This window comes from Bos indicus, chromosome 4 (assembly GCF_029378745.1).
Source record: "Bos indicus isolate NIAB-ARS_2022 breed Sahiwal x Tharparkar chromosome 4, NIAB-ARS_B.indTharparkar_mat_pri_1.0, whole genome shotgun sequence".
Lineage (NCBI taxonomy): Eukaryota > Metazoa > Chordata > Mammalia > Artiodactyla > Bovidae > Bos > Bos indicus.
Genome location: NC_091763.1, coordinates 6480933 through 6499998, shown reverse-complemented (window position 1 = coordinate 6499998; position 19066 = coordinate 6480933). Strand labels below are relative to the sequence as shown.

Sequence of the window (19066 nt, the reverse complement as noted above, 5' to 3'; positions counted from 1 at the left end):
ATTGGGCTATTTCAAATCCTAAAAGATGATGCTGTGAAAGTGCTGCACTCAATATGCCAGCAAATTTGGAAAACTCAGCAGTGGCCACAGGACTGGAAAAGGTCAGTTTTCATTCCAATCCCAAAGAAAGGCAATGCCAAAGAATGCTCAAACTACCACACAATTGCACTCATCTCACACGCTAGCAAAGTAATGCTCAAAATTCTCCAAGCCAGGCTTCAACAGTACATGAACCGTGAACTTCCAGATGTTCAAGCTGAATTTAGAAAAAGCAGAGGAACCAGAGATCAAATTGCCAACATCTGTTGGATCATCAAAAAAGCAAGAGAGTTCCAGAAAAAACATTTACTTTTGCTTTATTGGCTCTGCCAAAGCCTTTGACAGTGTGGACCACAGTGTGGACAATGTGGAAAATTCTGAAAGAGATGGGAATACCAGACCACCTGCCCTGTCTCCTGAGAAATCTGTATGCTGGTCAAGAAGAAATGGTTAGAACTGGACGTGGAACAACAGACTGGTTTTAAATATGGAAAGGAGTATGTCAAGGCTGTATGTTGTCACCCTGCTTATTTAACTTATATGCAGAGCACATCAAGAGAAATGCTGGACTGGATGAAGCATAAGCTGGAATCAGGATTGCTGGGAGAAATGTCAATAACATCAGATAGGCAGATGACACCACCCTTATGGCAGAAAGCGAAGAAGAACTAAAGAGCCTCTTGATGAAAGTGAAAGAAGAGAGTGAAAAAGTTGGCTTAAAACTCAACATTCAGAGAACTAAGATCATGGCATCTGGTCACATCACTTCATAGCAAATAGTTGGGGAAACAGTGGAAACAGTGACTATTTTGGAGGGGATCCAAAATCACTGCAGATGGTGACTTCAACCGTGAAATTAAAAGATGCTTGCTCCTTGGAAGAAAAGTTACGACCAATCTAGACAGCATATTAAAAAGCAGAGACATTACTTTGCCACCAAAAGTCTGTCTAGTCAAAGCTATGGTTTTTTTATTTGTCATTTATGGATGTGAGAGTTGGACTATAAAGAGTGCTGAGTGACAAAGAATTGATGCTTTTGAACTGTGGTGCTGGAGAAGACTCTTGAGAGTCCCTGGAACAGCAAAGAGATCTAACCAGCCCATCCTAAAGGAAATCAGTCCTGAATATTCATTGGAAGGACTGATGCTGAAGCTGAAACTCCAATACTTTGGCCACCTGATGCAAAGAACTGACTCATTGGAAAAGACCCTGATGCTGGGAAAGATTGAAGACGGGAGGAGAAGAGGTCTACAGAGGATGAGATGGTTGGATGGCATCACCGACTCAATGGACATGAGTTTGAGTAAGCTCTGGGAATTGGTGCTGGACAGGGAGGCCTGGAATGTTGTAGTCCATGAGGTCACAAAGAACCACTGAGCAACTGAACTAAACTGAACTGAATAGGTGGTAGCTTTCTTATTCCAAGAATTCCAATTAGTGAATTGGTTTCCACCTGGAAGCAAGCCAGCAGTAGTGCCCTGAGATGGCCCACTTTGGGCCATAGAAACGCCAAGCTGTGCTCCTCACATCTCCCAATGAAACAAACATCTGCTAGTGAGCCAATTTACAGGAAGATAAAATGAGACTGTTGAGAATAATGGACCAGGTGAATAACTTGATGTAAAGAATAAGATGGAGTACAGATGTACAGAGGACCAACTCCACAAGTATACTATGGAGAACCCTTGCTGGCTATCCAAGTTCAGTGGACACCTAAGTGGCTCTTCACTGACCAGGTTTTAGTTAGTGAAAAGCAGAAGGAAATGGTCAGGGGTTGGCGCTTAACCCAGGAGGAATCAAGGACCAAGGACCCAGCTTTGGTGGATACCCGACTGACTCTTTACTGACCAGTGGTGGGGACCTGATTTTGAACCCCTCAACCCTCAGTTGACTCCTTAAAGTGTTTCTTTCTAGAATCTTGCAGGAAAGTGGAAGGAAAAGGACACAGCAGGCAATAACAGAGCAGTGGACAAAACTTCTTCATGGCTCAAGACCACAGAAAATTTCACTCTTCCTTCTGCTGGTCCTGGAAGAAAGGAGTTTCTCTCAATAGCTGGAGATAAAACCTAACTTGCACATTCTCTAGTGAGGGCAAAGGGAAGTCTGGAAACCCTCAAGTGCACCTGTAGGACTGCGATGAGTGACTCAGCCCAGTGTGAATGTTGGGGAGTCACAGGAGATTCAGGCAAGGCACGACCCTCAAAGCTCACACTGTCTGGATTCTTCCCTAATTCATCTGACAAACGTTTGTCACAACCTGGCTACATACTGCAGAGGCCACAGGAGCTAGAGACACAGAAGTGACTTACGGTAAGGGGGCTGGGCTGTGGAAGGTGAAGGGCATCATTAAACAAGTATAAGCAACACTGTTCTGCAAATGCTCAGAAATGTAGATTTGAAAATAAAAAGCTCTTGGCCCTGTGGGGGCCATCATATGACGTCAGCCTTGTTCCGGTTTGCAGGTCCAAATCACCACCCCCTATCCCAGGAAGACCAGCAGAAATGGACTCCAGGGGAGGCTCTGTGTGCAGCAGGATGTCGCGAACTGTTAACATGAGACACATGATGGATGACATTGACTGACATCCTGCCATCACAGGCTTCCCACAGTCGCCCTTGGTCCTTGATTCCTTCTGGTTTAGGCACCAACCCTTGACCATCTCCTTCTGCCTTTATCTCAGATTTATGACTCAGTCACCATCCTTATACCCCTAAGTCCCAGATGTCTGGATGTTCCCATGTTCGGGGTCTATGTGGAAGTAGTTTGGGGCAAGGAAGCACTTCCTTATGATCATTGTGACATACACGCTCTTGTCAGAAGCCCAGGGTCTGAGCCCTAGTAGTGTTCTGGGCCACTATTTCCCAAACGATTCTTTTGAGGGTCCGTCCCCCTCCTGTCCAGGACTCAGTAGCTAGTGACATCTGGAGAGTGCTGAGATCCCCCAGGTATTGGCATACCATGGAAGGATCAAGAGGCCACTCAGCCTGGGGTCCAGGGAAGAAGTCATCCAAGGAAGACAGGTCGTCTGACACCCTACCAAAGACACATGTACTACCCAGTGGTGTTACTGATCCTCCTGGGAATACCCTCTACTCTGTACTCTGCTTTCTTCTCCTTTGTTTTCAATATAGCAGTGTGTACATGTTAATCCCAAACTCTCTAACTATTCCTTCCCCTGCCCTCCCCTGCCACCCCAGTAACCATAAGTTCATTCTCTGTGAATCTGTTTCTCTTTCATATCCTTTTTTTTTTTTTTTAGATTTCATATATTGGTGATGTCATATGGTATTTGTCTTTCTCTTCCTGATCTACTTCACTCAGTATGAAGATCTCTAGGTTCATCCATGTTGCTGAGTAATATTTGTGGCTGAGTAGTATTCCATTGTGTATACGTACCACATCTTCTTTATCCATTCCTCTGTTGATGGACATTTAGGCTGTGTCCATGTCTTGGCTCTTGTAAACAGTGCTTCAGTGAACATTGGGGTGCATGTATCCTTTTGGATCATGTTTTTCTCTAGAATAGTGCCCAGGAGTGGGATTGCTGGATCATATGGTAAATATATTTTTAGTTTTTAAGGAACATACATACTGTTCTCCAATGTGACTGCACCAATTTACATTCCCACAAACAGCATAGGAGGTTCTTTTTTCTCCACACCCTCTCCAGCACTTACTGTCTGTGGATTTTTTGATGATGGCCAGTCTGACTGGCCAGAGCTCTGTAGCTCAGATGGTAAAGCATCTGCCTACAATGTGGGAGACCCAGGTTTGATCCCTGGGTCGGGAAGATCCCCTGGAGAAGGAAATGGCAACCCACTCCAGTATTCCTGCCTGGAAAGTCCCATGGACGGAGCAGCCTGGTAGGCTATAGTCCATGGGGTCGCAAAGAGTCAGACATGACTGAGCAACTTCACTTTTACTTTCATTCTGACTGGAGTGTTATGGTAGCTCATAGTTTTCATTTACACTTCTATAACAATTATGGCACTGTTGAACACCTTTTCACGTGCCTCTTGGCCATTTGCATCTTTTCTTTGGAGAAATGTCTGTTTAGATCTTCTGCTTCCTGCTGTTCTGGGCTCTCATCCCACTGGGGGACCTAGGAGCAGAGTATAAACAGAGCTAGGTCTCTGGCTGTGCCACGGTCCCATCTGGTGCCTGACTCCTGGGAAGACCAGGGGCCAAAGATGCAGTCATGAGAAAATGCACCCCATCTCAGAAGTGCTCCAGAGTGGACCCCAGACTCCCTTCACCAGTTGCAAGGAAAACCCTGCCCAGAATGGCGTGGCATCCGGCATCTGACCGGCTGCCTCCTTCGGAACTGTCCCAAAGGAGGAGGAAAACCTTACAGAGTGGCTCTTGAGGCTTTTCACCTCGGTTCCACCCAGGCCCTTCCTCTGAGAGCACTGCCTATGCCAGCAGAAGCCCACGACCCCATTTTGTCCTTCTCAGGCCAATCAATTCTGAGGGGCCCTGGTTCCATTAGGATTGTTTTGGAAACTTCTGTATGGGTCCATGTGTCTGTGGTCTGGGGTGTCTATGATGTAAATGCAGTGCAGGTCTTTACAGTGTGTTTGAAATGGATCCCCGGCCACCTCCTTTCAAGAAACATGCTTTGCCACTGATTTCAGGAGAATACCTGTAAGTCATCCATTCGATTATCTGAACAGATGCTGCTGACTTTGGGCACAACAGTGAGAGGGAAGACTCCCCAATTTGTGAGGTATTCAGGCCGCCTGTGCAGCGGGCCAGCCCCGGGAGCAGTAACTCTCCACTCTAGCCATGGATCAGAGGCTGAGTGGGATGGAGCAGCTGCCTGCGTAGCCTGGTCCAGAGTTGAACTTTAACTGGTGGCTCCCTTAACAGCCAGGCTTGCTCTGGGCACAACTATAAAAAGGCATCTGAGTGTCCAAGGTGGCTTCTCTCATTCGTTAGGCTGAGTTAGTGGTCAGCCTTCTGCCTGACCCTGATTTCAGGTGCAAGTGGCTTTCAGTCTCTCCAACTTGGAAAGTCGGAGATTTTATGGCTTTTCTCTGGCCTAAGACCAGAATTTAAGATAAATGCAACTTCAGTAAAGGTGTGAACTCAATAATGGCAACCCTTAGGCACTAGGCCCAGACAGGCAGGAGCCAGCAGGATGTAGTGAGAAGCTTGAAGCTCTGCATTTTCTGCCCCATCTTTACTGAACAGGAGTTTCCAGAAGGCTCTCCTTGCCACAGAAATGACTCTGCATCCCCTCCCAGTAGGGCTGGTGGTGCTGGCAGCACCCTGCCATCCATGGCCACCTCTGGAGAAGCTCTCCCTGCATCCCAATTCCCTTTGCTTGTGGAGAAAATGCACAAGATGCTAGGCCCCCAGGCATCCACTTTCTAGTCTCCATCAGACCCTCTATACCATGGCTGTTTATTTGTTCATCCTAACCTCATCCATGGGCTTCCCACGTGCACCAGCAATAAAGAACCCACTCGCCAATGAAGGAGACATAAGAGATGAGGGTTCCATCCCTGGGTTGGGAAGATCCCCTGGAGGAGGGCATGGCAACCCACTCCAGTATTCTTGCCTGGAGAATCCCACAGACAGAGGAACCTGGAGGGCTATAGCCCATAGTGTAAGAAAGAGTTGGACTCAACTGCAGTGACTGGCACATACGCATGTAACCTCATCCCACAGTCTCTTTTCTACTCTCAAGCCACAGACATCACCTCTTCCCCCCTGAGTCCCGCAAACGACCCTGTCTCATCCCTCTAGGGGAGTTGGGAGCAGACCCAAGCTTCATGACATCACTTGCCACTTTATCTCCTAATATACCTCCATTCCAGTGCATCTGGTCTAATTCTTTCCTCGAAGGAGTTACCTTTCTTCAGTTATGCAGGTATCACTCTGTCCCTGATTCCTCGGCAGAAACAGACTGAGCCCCTAGGGTAGGTTAGTTTGGCCTGATCCACACACGCGACCACTAGGACGTCCCTGGAGCTGACTACAGGGCACACAGCCCGCTCTGATCCCTCCCATCCCCTCTGCGACTGTGTGCTCTCAGAAGTGTAGGACCCGGGATGCAAAGTCAGCAGGGATCGGCTGGATTGGGAGGTTGAGGAGTCCCCGTGACATGGACAGTTAAGTCACGGGCAGAGCACCACCAAGGCAGCGGTGGTGCTGGCCCAGCAGCCCTGGAGTTAGATTCTGAGGCTCCAGTGTCACCTGGCGTCTGCCCTGTGAGTCGGGACCTTAGCCAGCTCACAGCTTCCTTGAGGTGTGGCTCCCCACTGGCAAAACGGCGAGCAGCAGTGGTGTCCCGGGCGTGCCGCATGGAATGAATGAGACGGCGTGCGCATGCCCAGGACTGTGTGAGTCGCAAGCACGGCTCTCCCAGCTTTTCCCACCCCTCCCTCCGCATCTGCTTCCGGGGCTGAAAGCACGAGAAGATGAATCAAGTCCAGCAGGAGGCCCTAGTTTAATAAGCCACCTTTTCAAAGGTGTGTGCAGACACCCCAGAGCTAGGACACAGTCTGCGGCTACAGGGCCTGTGTCGGAGCCAGAAACAAGCCTTGATAAAAAGGAAAGTAAACGAGCTATACTTCAGGAGACAGAAAACTGAGGACTCAGCAACTCTGAACTTGGCCTGGAACCCGTCCGCCTTGCCTGCTGCTCAGGATGGGCCTGGGGGCTGTGGGCACACTCACAGACTCAGGTCTTCTGTTGGTTGCTTTAAGACTAATAAAGTCAGTTACAACAGGTCAGGGGGGCAGAAACATGCCATGGTCTCAGAGCTCTTCGAGGTTGCTACCTACTCAGAGATGCTTTTTTTTTTTTTTTCTTCCTAATTCTTCCTTTTAAAGACGAGAAATGGTGACCCTGAGACAGCAGGTGAATTGTCTGAGGTCACAAAACTGCCCCGAGTGGGACCTGATAAGACCTTGTCACCTTACTCCACATCCAGAAATCTTTTTGCCGCTCCCTCCTACTCTGCAACCTGAGAGGAACTTAGATAAGAGAAAGGATGGAAGAAAGGAAGAAAAAAAAATTGAGGAAAGAAGAAAGAGAGGGAGGGATAGAGAGGGAAGGAGGAAGGGGGAGGGAGGAGAAGGGAAGAAAGAGACAGAGAGAAAGAAAAGGAGAATCAGATTCCCCTAGTAAAGGGGATATTGCCTTGAATTTCTCAGCTAATCAAGGTGGCATGGACATTGTTCTCCGCTAAGTACAGAAATCCTTCTAAAATTGCTTCTCCCCTCATCTCATCTGCCCTCTAACAGAACTCCTGAGAGTTACCTGCCATAAGGTAGTGTTGGGACACTGGGCAGTGTAATTACTCCCTCATTTGTCAGGCCTCTTTGAGAGGCCACCACCTCTCACTACAGCTCTCCACTGTACCCACACACGGAGGCACAAAGCCTTCTGATTCAAGGGCTCTGTGACTGAAGTAAGATCAGAAGAGGCTTTGTGATTCCCTCTATCGGACCCCCAACCAACTTATTAGCTAGAAGTAGAATCTTTCACACATACCATTAAAGTTTTATTCTTCTTAGTCACATCTACTAGGGATTACACCAATGTAACTTGGTGTTACAACAAATAACAAAGTAACAAAGATTCCTTGGTGTTAAAACAGAGACAAACATGATGTGAAATGATTGGGTGGCCAGGCTGCTCAGTCCCACAGGCCATTGTGACCAGTCTCTTGAAGTGACAGGATGCAAAGGCAGAAGGGCTTAAATCTTTCTGGACGTTGAAACGCTCCACCCAACTGCTTTTCTTTCTTTTTTTTTTTTTTTTTGGCGTGGGGTTGGCTGTGGCGGGAGGTTGCTTAGGTGAATCAGGAGAAACTTCTTCTGACCAGTCTTTCTGTGGCTGGGAGAGGGCCTTTCCGCAGTTCATTCAAATGGTTTGTTCAGGATCAAGAGGTGGGTACTTTGCATGCTTAGTTGCTCAGGCATATCCAATTCTTTGGGATTCTATGGACTGTAGCCCACCAGGCTCCTCTGTCCATGAGATTCTCCAGGCAAGAATACTGGAGTGGGTTGCCATTTCCTCCTCCAGGGGATCTTCCTGACCCAGGGATCCAGCCACATCTCCTGTGGAAGAGGAAAGCAATTGTTCTCAAATACCCATCCCCAGGCCAAGGCCTGACCTTGTAGGATAAAGGTTGTGTGTTATACATCTGAGTATTGTCAGTGATTTTAAGATGACACAGTAAGAACCACTGACTGGGAATAGACATCTCTACAAAAAATTTCGTTTTAGGAGTTAATTTGAACAATTTCATTTTCTCCTTCCTTTTCTTATCAAAGAAAAGTAGCATGTTCATTGAGCAAGATCAGAGTAAAAACAAGTCTGAACCACACAGGCTTCTGCTGGACAGCTTAGCATTCCAGCGAAGTTAACCTGGCAGATGTTTCTATTCGGTGACAGGAGTCCCTCACCCAGGAAAGGGGAGCCAGAGGGACCGGGGTGGGGCTGGGCAGTAGAGGAGAAGAGAGATAGGCAGAGAGTCTGAAAGTACACTGCGCGCATTGTTATGGGTTTCTGACTCTTACACGTCTATACTTCTGGCTTTCTGAATGTAAAGAGAGAAGCAAAAAAAAAAAAAAAAAAAAAACCTCCGCATAAGCTGCTATGCTAAGCTAACACGGCCTTCGAATTCCAAACTGAACACAGTTTGATTCGGGTTTTTCAACAGTCGCAAGACCAGGCTGTCCGCGGGGAGGAAAGCCAGAGGGGGCCAATTAGGAAGGAAGGAATTAAAGGGAAGAATAAAGGGAAGGAAAAAGCCCAGATGGAAGGTCCAGCGGAGGGTGAATGACAAGGCTGGAGGATGGCAGCCGGCGGCGGAGGTGGGGAGGCGGCTGCGCGGGAGACTGACAGGTGGGTCTCGGCCGCGAGGTGGGCAGCGGGGCGGGAGGTCTTCCAACCCCCGGGTAGCGCCGGCCGCCACGGCGACGCCTCCCAAACCCCGGCCGCAGAGGAGGGCGGGGAGCGCGCGGGGCGGGAAGCGGCTGCGGCAGGGGAGGCGGGAGCAAGGGCTCCCACTCCGGCCTCGGGGCCCGTCGCCCGCCCGCCGCGCTCGGGGCGTCTCTTCTGCCTCCTACGCGCCGCGGACACCCCAGCCTCCCGGCTGCCTGGTCCGGGGAGCTCTCCGCGCCTGCCCGAGAAAAGCAAGAATGAGTTGGGGCGCCCCGGGGCGCGATTCGTGGCGGAGACGCAGGGACCAGATCGGAGGATGAGCGGCGGAAGGCGGCGCAGAAACTGACGCGAGTTGGGGCCACGGCTCCCGGCCGCCGGCGCGACGAGCCAGACCGCGGAGACGCCCTAGCCGAGTGCACGCGCCGGGCGGAGCGCGCGCAGGTGGGGCTGAGCTCTCCGCTGTGCGCTCCGCTCCGGGCCCTCGCCGGCCGGAGGATGGGCGCCGGCGCCCAGGGTCCGTGCCCGCCGCTGCTGCCCCTGAGCCCGCCGCGAGCCCGGCGTCCGGCCGGCGCCCTGCGCTCATGTATGTAGGCTGGGCGCCCGCCCTCGGAGATGAGGATGCATGCTGGGTGTCCGCGCCCCGGGGGCCCTTCCGCATCCCTGCTGCTCAGGATAAGTCCCCCCACCCCAGACCCCAAGTTTGTAAATATGGGTGATCGCCTGGATGAGGTCCACCGGGCTGGGGCTGGAAATGAGCAGAGGGCACAGAGGAGCCCTGCTTACTGGAAGAGGGTGGGGAGGCGGAGGAAGCCACTCCGGGGCGCACAGATTTGGGGAGTTGGACGGCTAGGTGGAGAGAGACTGGGCGGCCAGTACCCTGCAGCGTCTAGTCTAGGGTTCTGTCGGCCCCTTTGGGCCGCAGAAAGTTTGGGAACCAGAGAGGTTTTCGGAGACCGGGAGACTGAGGGGCGTTCGCCCCCGCCCTCCATCTCCAGCCTTCTCCACCGCACACCTTCAGTCTGCTGGGCCTTCCTGCTCCAAGGCCACGACCCCCTCCAGGGTCAAAGATATTAGGAGACTGAGCGCTGCGGCTCACACGAGGGTCTCTGGTCTGCGCCCGGAGTCGCTGAGCCGCTGCCGGATGGCTGGCGGAGGAAGAGAAGCCTGCGGAATCCCCGACCCGCAGCCGGGAACTGGGGGTGGGCTGGGGGATAGTCGGGGACCTTCTTCCCCCGGCAGCCGGGTCCGAGCTGGAGGGCGGGGAAGGGGCGTCTGCGCCCCGCACTGGCGGCGTTTGAAAAGTTTTTCAGATGAATCACCGGGCCCTGCAAGGTTTCTTCCCTTCCTTCCCTCCCCTCTTCCCCAAACGCCCTCAGGCAAGCGAGGAAGGGTTTCCTTCTTATTTTTCTGCACGGTCTTCACCGTCCACTCCACTGCGGAATTCTCCACTGTGCGACCTTTGGGGAAGTGTGGCCGGGACCTGAAGAGGGGCGCGAGGCGCTGGAGTTATGTGGCTCCATCCGAGCCTTGCAGGGGGCGCGGGCCCAGCTTGCTGCATCCCCACCGCTCCACCACCCGCTAATAACGACGACAGGGGGCACACAGCGGGTCGGTGTTTTTCTGGGACTCGCCTCCGTGTCCAGGCCCGCAGTCTTGGATCTGTAGGACCCCCGGCGGCGCCCGGGCGCCGGGAATGCAGCCCCTGCCCTCGTGGTCCGGCGAGTCCATCTAGGGAGCCTCGGGGTCGGGCGGCTCGGGGCCGGGAGGGGGCCGGGCGCGCGCGGGCCGCGGGGCTCAGCTGTGCTGCTGTTCTCTCCGCAGGGACGGCGGCTCCCGGCTGGCGGCGGCGCGCCCCCGGGCTGTGAATGCGACTCGCCCCTCGGCCGCGCTCCCCGCCCGCCCGCCCGCCGGGACGCGGTAGGGAATGCCCAGCTCCACTGCGATGGCAGTTGGCGCGCTGTCCAGTTCCCTCCTGCTCACCTGCTGCCTGATGGTGGCCCTGTGCAGCCCGAGGATCCCGCTGGAGAAGCTGGCCCAGGCGCCGGAGCGGCCGGGCCAGGAGAAGCGCGAGCACGCGTCTCGGGACGGTCCGGGCCGGGTGAGCGAGCTCGGGCGCCCGGCGAGGGACGAGGGCGGCGGCGGCGGCCGGGACTGGAAGGGCAAGAGCGGCCGCGGGCTGGCCGGCCGGGAGGCGTGGAGCAGGCAGAAGCAGGCCTGGGCCGCCCAGGGCGGGGGCCCCGGGGCCGGGGACCTGCAGGGGCGACCCCGCGGGGACACCCCGCACGAAGAGCCCCCGGCCGCCGCCGCCCAGGACGTGGCGGGTCCGGAGTCGGAGCCCACGCCTGAGCCGCCGGAGGAGTACGCGTACCCGGATTACCGGGGCAAGGGCTGCGTGGACGAGAGCGGCTTCGTGTACGCGATCGGGGAGAAGTTTGCTCCGGGACCCTCGGCCTGCCCCTGCCTGTGCACCGAGGAGGGACCGCTGTGTGCACAGCCCGAGTGCCCGCGGCTGCACCCGCGCTGCATCCACGTTGACACCAGCCAGTGCTGCCCGCAGTGCAAGGAGAGGAAGAACTACTGCGAGTTCCGGGGCAAGACCTACCAGACCCTGGAGGAGTTCGTGGTAAGAGGCCAGCGCCCGGGCGACTTTGCACGTCCCAGGAGCCGGTGAGCTGGCTCCTCGGCCCCACTTTGGAGAAGAGGCGCCCTGTGGTTCTCAGAGGTGGACGGCGCTGTGCCTGTGTCCCCTCTCTTTTTCAGTGCAGAGGTAATTTTTGAAAGCCACGTGCCCAGCTGACATGCATTTGCTCCAAAAGGGTTGCCTTAGAGTAAAGCCCGTGGCACCAAAGCCCAAGCAAAAGTACTGGCTGCGCTTTTAACCTTAATTGGCTGCTCCGGAGTTAAAAGTGTTGCTGCTGAAATGTTCACCCTGTTTTCAAATACAGGGCAATTTACCTTGCTGTTTGGGATGTATTCTTCAGTTAATAGTTCATTAAGGGAGACTATTCATATAAATAAGCCATTTCCCTGGATTATGTGCTGGGTATCAGGCAGATGTTCTAGAAATTAAAACAAAACAAAACAAAATTGTTGCTGATTGGATGCCAAAACATGGTCCATGGCAAAAATAAGTCCAGGTTATGGTTTTTTAAATGGTTTTATTTTAGGTGAGTACTGGTCATAATATTAGTACTGCTATTTCCTGAATGCCTACAGTAATGTCCCACCCCCAGGCTGCATTTTCACCTATACTAACTTAGTTAAACCTCAAGCTAGGCTATAAAGTCGATTATGATCTCTTACCTCCAGCTGATGGAGAAGAGGAAACTGAGACACAGAATATTTAAATAAGGTGTCCAGGGCAACACAGCTGCTAAGAAGCAGATTCAGTGCCTCAAGCCTTTGATATTCTAGGCTCTATTTACACCAAAAGCCCAGCTCCACGGGTGCTGGGTGGACATACTGCCCAGTGGGTGTGCTGGCCAGGGGCTAAACTTGCCCAGAGCCCTGCTTCTTCACTAGTGGCCCTGGCAGACCACCCACACCTCTGCTCAGTCTTTCCAGCCCCCCAGGGTTGGCTCAGCCTCTGGCCTTCCTGGACTTGGCCAGTTGACTTGGCATGCCAGAGTTTTTCTGGGCAGCAGAGGGTGTCCTGGGACCTCCGGCCCCCAAAGCTGAGTGAGGAGGCAGATGGGGAGGAATCTCCTCCAGGGTCTCCAGAACGGAGCCTCTGAGATCTACAGATTGAGAATGTGGCCAGGGTGTGACATCAGGTAGTGAGTTTCAGGAATGAATTCCTGAGTGCTGTAGAAACACTCTCTTTCCTGTCATCTGTAAAGTAAGGCTAGCCATTCCTTAAGGCTCCCTGGAGTTCTAACCACCTGACATTCAGGGTCTAACTCCAGGCAAACATGTTGAACACAATTCTTGGCTTCGACCCTTTGGAGAACCAGACAACTTTGATGAGAACTTTATGGGAACCAGGCCCTGGCCATACAATAGAAGTCAGGAACTCTGCTTTCAAAATTCTCCTAGAGGACTGAAGAGCCAGACAGATGCCTCTCCAGAAGTTTTGGGTGCAGCCCGGAAGTGCAGAAGCAAAGCTGGCCCTGGGAGCTAGTGGGACCCAAAGGAGCCACCTTCTGTGTTGGCCAGAATGGGACTGTAGCCAAACAATTCCCTGGAGTTTCAGGTTCATCAGAAAGTCTTATAAGATCAAAGACAAGGAGTTAATTTTTTTATTAATAGTATTTACTGTCTGCACTATGTGTAGTAACATAATCATTTCTTATGTATCCCACAAGGCGGGCTGAGGAATTACTAACATTTTGATCTCAGAAGCCCAAACACATCACAGAGCAGCCATCACAGGCAGAAGGAAGAATTCAAATCTGTTTGAGTTATCCATTGCTAAATGCTGGATGCCATGGTCTGTCTGTGTATATGGTTGGTGGGGGAATCTCCTGGTGGATTTCTGTTTCCAAAAATTAGTGCCTACCCTGATGGCTCAGCTGGTAAAGAATCTGCCTGCAATGCAGGAGACTCAAGTTCGATGCCTAAGCCTAGAAGATCCCCTGGAGGAGGAAATGGCAACCCACTCCAGAATTCTTGCCTGGGAAATCCCATGGACAGAGGAGCCTGGAGGAGGGCTCCAGTCCATAGGGTCGCAAAGAGTCAGACACGACTAAGCATGAGAATGAACAAATGAAAGTGGAATGTGTTTCCCACTCTGGAGATGGGAGAATTTAGCAAAAGGGAGTTTGGAGAGATGATTATCTTGGGAAGAATCAAAATATTAATAAAGCTATTTTGAGAGTATTAAGTGCATCTTTCATCTTCAAGTGACCCTTCATTCTTAACTTTCATCCAATCATTACCAGCTGCTAGGATGACACATGCATGAGGGTTGAGCAGCTGCTGCAAAATTTCCACTGTATTCCTGCTCCTATGACATATACAATTGCATAAGGATTTCACTGTATATATCGTGCTTGTTCATTTCTGTTAGTATCAGGAACATTTGTAGGTTTTCCCTGATTTAGTGCGGCTTTGTGCATGTTTCCTTCCAAGACCAAAAGGATGCAGGGCTTTGTCAGGGGTATTGGGAGGTTGAGCTTAGAAGGGTTTAGGGTCAGCTGTGGTGGCTCACTGGTAAAGAATCCACCTGCAATGCAGGAGGCCTGAGTTCAGTCCCTGGCTCAGGAAGATCCTGTGGAGAAGGGAATGGTTACCCACTCTAGTATTCTTGCCTGGAGAATCCCATGGAGTGAGGAGCCTAGCAGGCTACACAGTCCTTGGGGTCACAAAGAGGCAGACACAACCGAGCAACTAAGCACACAGGGTCAACCGTGAGTCCGTGGGGCTTGCCCCCGTGCCTGGTCTGGGCCCACTGGGCTTCCAGGAGGTCTGCCAGGGCTTGCAGGTTGCATAGCAGAGGAAACAGAAAAGGGAAGCATTTTATATCTGAAGCTCTGGGGGCTTCTCCGAAAAAAATGCAGTTCAGTGGAGGTTGTGGTCTCAAGGGTCGCACATGAAACACTGCTGACCATGGCAAAATTGGAGGTGAAAGGGAGGCTGGTTCTGGTCCGCTTTCCCTGAGGCACGCAGGCGCTTTGGTAGTCTGTACTCTACTTTCTGAGAGAGAGGAGATTACGGATGGAGACTGGGAGCTCGACAGAACTGATCCTTGTGCCTGTGATGTGTAGGCAGCCCCAGGCAGAACATCACTTCTCCCAGCCCTCCTGTGGGTCTCTGTCCTGGGGGCCTGTCTGCAGTCACTGTGCCAGCTGCACACTGGAGCCAAATCAACTGAAACCTCAGAGTTTAGAGCAGATAAAGGTGTATTTATTGCAGGGCCATGCATCCAATAGTCATATATGGATGTGAGAGTTGGACCATAAAGAAGGCTGAGTGCCAAAAGACTGATGCTTTTGAACCATGGTGTTGGAGAAGACTCTTGTGAGTCCCTTGGACGGAAAGAAGATCAAACTAGTCAATCCAAAGGAAATCAACCCTGAATATTCATTGGAAGGACTGATGCTGAAGCTGAAGCTCCAATACTTTGGCCACCTGATGCTAAGGGCTGACTCATTAGAAAAGATCCTGATGCTGGGAAAGGTTGAAGGCAAGAGGAGAAGGGGAACGAGATGAGAAGGGTGAGATGGTTGGATGGTATCACTGACTCAATGGACATGAGTTTGAGCAAGCTCCGGGAGATAGTGAAGGACAGGGAAGCCTGGCGTGCTGCAGTCCATGGGGTCGCACAGAATTAGACATGACTGAGTGACTGAACAACAATAACAACAAGGCAAGGAGCATGGAGAGGGAGAGGGGTTTTGGACAATATTTTACAGGCAAAATTTGGGAGGTAGGCTGCTGGGTGTGTAACCCTCCTCTGATTGGTTGGTAGTGAGGGCTCCAGGAATTTTGTGCTCAGCCTGAAGTTACCATTGTCCAGGAGGGTGTGTGCCTTACTTTCTGCAAAGGAATTCAAAGATAGATATCAGAGGTCTGTGTCCATGACCCAGGAGAAACTAGGGCCCTCCTCCATCTGCATGACTGTTTCTTTTTGCGTTCTTCATGCCCCTAATTATTGATGTTTGAATCTGCCCTTTGGAACTCAGGGAAGATCTTGGAGGCTGAAATCTTTGTCCTACAAAGGAGAAATAAAACGCAGAAAGGTTTTTATACTAGGGAGGGCCCCACAGAGTCCTGCTCACTTTCACTCTCTGCCCAGTTTTCTCTGTACTTCAGTCTGTCTCTTCCCTTCTCTCCAGGCTCTTTACCCCTTTAAAACCCTCATTCCTTACAGCCTAGTTGATCTTGGGCAGATGTCAGCTGAAGACCTCACTCTTCAATGAAATACCATTGAGCTGCTAATAATACTTAGAGTAATACCCTCATCCTGCTGGGGGTGTTTGCAATTTCATTTGTATATCCAGATAAAAGCATAGTTACTACTAGAATGCCTTCCATTGCCTCTCAAGTCATACCTAGTATCCTGTTCTTACACCAACAAGTCTCCAACTTTGAGTAAGGAAGCCTGTCTCTTGGTTTATATTTTTTATACATGAACACCTTTCCGTTTGCTTAACAAAATCCCACAGACGTGGTGGCTTCCACAGTACAAGTTTGTTGTCTTACAGCCCTGAAGGCTGGGGGTCCAAGATCAAGGAGTGGGTGGGGCTGTTTCCCCCAGGCCTCCCTCCTGGGCATGTAGATGGCTGTCTTCCCGAGTGCCCACTCGTGTGACCTTATTTCACCTGGACGGCCTCTATCAAGACCTTGTCTCTAAGTACAGTAGCATTCTGAGCTCTTGGATTTAGGATTTCAATGTCTGAATCTGGGAGAGGACCCAGTCCAGCCTTTAACATTGGGTGTCAGTGATCAGAGTTGACCTCATAGGCTTGGGTCCAGGGAGGCGTAAAGAGTGTGGTGGGACAAGGATGCATCAGCAAGAGTGATTGGAAGAACGAATTCATAGAAAAGGCGCAGAGGGACGGGTAGCACACAAAATGCCTGAGAAACATAAATAAAACATAATGAAGCTGCCCACGCAGATCGCGGTGATCCGGTGTCTGTTCCATTCAGAGCACCATTTCAGGAATTATCGTGCTACTTAAGTCAGTGGGTGCTTGTGTCACACGAGGGCCTCACTTTTAAATGTGCCCCTGAGAACTTCCATGCAGACCAGCAGCAGGTCAAATTTGAAATTCTTTCATTAAAAAATGACTCCATTTTGAGCAACAGAAGAACTTGTTCCCCTCCCGGGAACCCTGATTTCTGGGGACTGTGAGGACAGAATTGGGGTCTGCAGGGTTGTTTCCCGTTTCACAGAATCTCATGAATGTGGGACTCCCCTGGGTAAGGCCACTCAGGAGAACTGAACTTTCACTTTGCTTTGGTTGGAATCACATCAGTTCTGTGTGTCCACACTGGTTATTGCGGCAGATCAGGAGCTCTGATTGGCAATTGTATAAGCCTTTGAAGAAAAGAGAAAATGAATTATTAATACGCGCTCCTTGCTAGGCTGTCTTTCAAAGCACGGGGAAAGTTGGACAGGAAATCAGTGAATGAGGGAGTCACGGGTGAGATGTTTGGGGACCACTGAGTTACATGCCTTTCCTGAGGCCTCAGCATCTGGCTTGCTAAAAAATCTCCTTTCTAGGAGTTTATTAATGGAAAACAACCTACATGAAATTTGGAATCAAAAGCATCATCATCTCAACAGATCTGTAATGCAATTATGAGAAAGTGCCAAGAAGGAGAAAGACACAATTCTCCATGTTTTTCAGTCTAATAGGATTTGTATTCTTTCTACTGATGCTACTTAAATCAAAATAATACTATTATTGTTTTCCTTTGCAAAAGAACATGAACTGAGTTGTATAAAGTGGACGTTCTTTTATGGAAGTCAGTTTCATGTGTGTGTGGTTGCTACCACTGAGTGTGTTTTGGTTCCTAGTAAGATTTGATGAATTTTGGACTTCTTAGTTTCTGCCTTTCTATCTAGAGCCATTTAAGTGGTAACAATTTTATTTTTAAAGCAAGGAGAGTCCATATGGTTTCTCTAGATCTTTCGATGTGCCCCTAACTCAGGTGGGAGAAACTTAATGTGAATGACTGCTTTTTTTACCTGTTCCACATGGTACTTTGTATGCACATATGAGATAAGTACTATAAAAGTTCCTGCAGGACACTTGTTCATATCCAAACTTTCCTAAAAACTCTGGTCCATAAGATGTTCAATCTATGCCAAAATGTCCTTGATATCTGTATGATCACTTGGTCCAATCCAAAACTTTCAAAAGATATTTGCTCCATGCCAAGAGGTCCTTGGCATGGAGCAACATGCATGGACCTAGAGATTATCACACTAAGTGAAGGTCAGACAGAGAAATACAAATATCGTATGATATTGATATCACTTATATGTGGAATCCCCAAAATAATGACACAATTGAACTTATTTACAAAAGAGAAACAGACTCACAGACATAGAAAATAAGCTTATGGTTACGAAAGGGGAAGGCTGGGGAAGGGATGATCTATGAGTTTTGGATTAACAAATACACATTACTATATATAAAATAGTTATTTAACAAGAGCTTTACTGTATAGCCCAGGGAACTATATTCAGTATCTTGTAATAACCAATGATGGAAAAGAATCTGAAGAAGTTATCAGTTCAGTTCAGTTCAGTTCAGTCGCTCAGTCGTGTCCGACTTTTTGCGACCCCATGAATCGCAGCACGCCAGGCCTCCCTGTCCATCACCAACTCCCGGAGTTCACTCAGACTCACGTCCATCCAGTCAGTGATGCCATCCAGCCATCACATCCTCTGTTGTCCCCTTCTCCTCCTGCCCCCAATCCCTCCCAGCATCAGAGTCTTTTCCAATGAGTCAACTCTTCACATCAGGTGGCCAAAGTACTGGAGTTTCAGCTTTAGCATCATTCCTTCCAAGGAACACCCAGGACTGATCTCCTTCAGAATGGACTGGTTGGATCTCCTTGCAGTCCAAGGGACTCTCAAGAGTCTTCTCCAACACCACAGTTCATAAACATCAATTCTTCAGAGCTCAGCTTTCTTCACAGTCCAACTCTCACATCCATACATGACCACTGGAAAAACCATAGCCTTGACTAAACAGACCTTTGTTGGCAAAGTAATGTCTCTGCTTTTCAATATGCTATCTAGGTTGGTCATAACTTTTCTTCCAAGGAGTAAGCGTCTTCTAATTTCATGGCTGCAGTCACCATCTGCAGTGATTTTGGATCCCCTCCAAAATAGTCACTGTTTCCACTGTTTCCCCATCTATTTTCCATGACGTGATGGGACCAGACACCATGATCTTGGTTTTCTGAATGTTGAGCTTTAAGCCAACTTTTTCACCCTCCACTTTCACTTTCATCAAGAGGCTTTTTAGTTCCTCTTCACTTTCTGCCATAAGGGTGGTGTCATCTGCATATCTGAGGTTATTGACATTTCTCCCAGCAATCTTGATTCCAGCTTGTGCTTCTTCCAGCCCAGTGTTTCCCATAATGTACTCTGCATATAAGTTAAATAAGCAAGGTGACAATATACAGCCTTGACGTACTCCTTTTCCTATTTGGAACCAGTCTGTT

At 50.2% G+C, this 19066-nt stretch overlaps 1 protein-coding gene across 2 annotated transcripts in view; it reads left to right on the top strand.

Annotated features, from left to right (window-relative positions):
• Positions 1 to 1428: 1428 nt before the first annotated feature.
• Positions 1429 to 19066, top strand: part of VWC2 (von Willebrand factor C domain containing 2) — a 136722-nt gene continuing 119084 nt past the window's right edge. The window contains exons 1-3 of one of the 2 annotated variants that reach the window (XM_070787449.1): positions 1429 to 2349; positions 8718 to 8902; positions 10763 to 11564. In XM_070787449.1, the coding sequence (XP_070643550.1) occupies positions 10866 to 11564 (699 nt within the window). In that variant the 5' untranslated portion in view covers positions 1429 to 2349; positions 8718 to 8902; positions 10763 to 10865. Of the gene's footprint in view, positions 2350 to 8509; positions 8903 to 10762; positions 11565 to 19066 lie in introns of those variants that run through there. The other variant, XM_070787450.1, reaches the window with a different exon arrangement.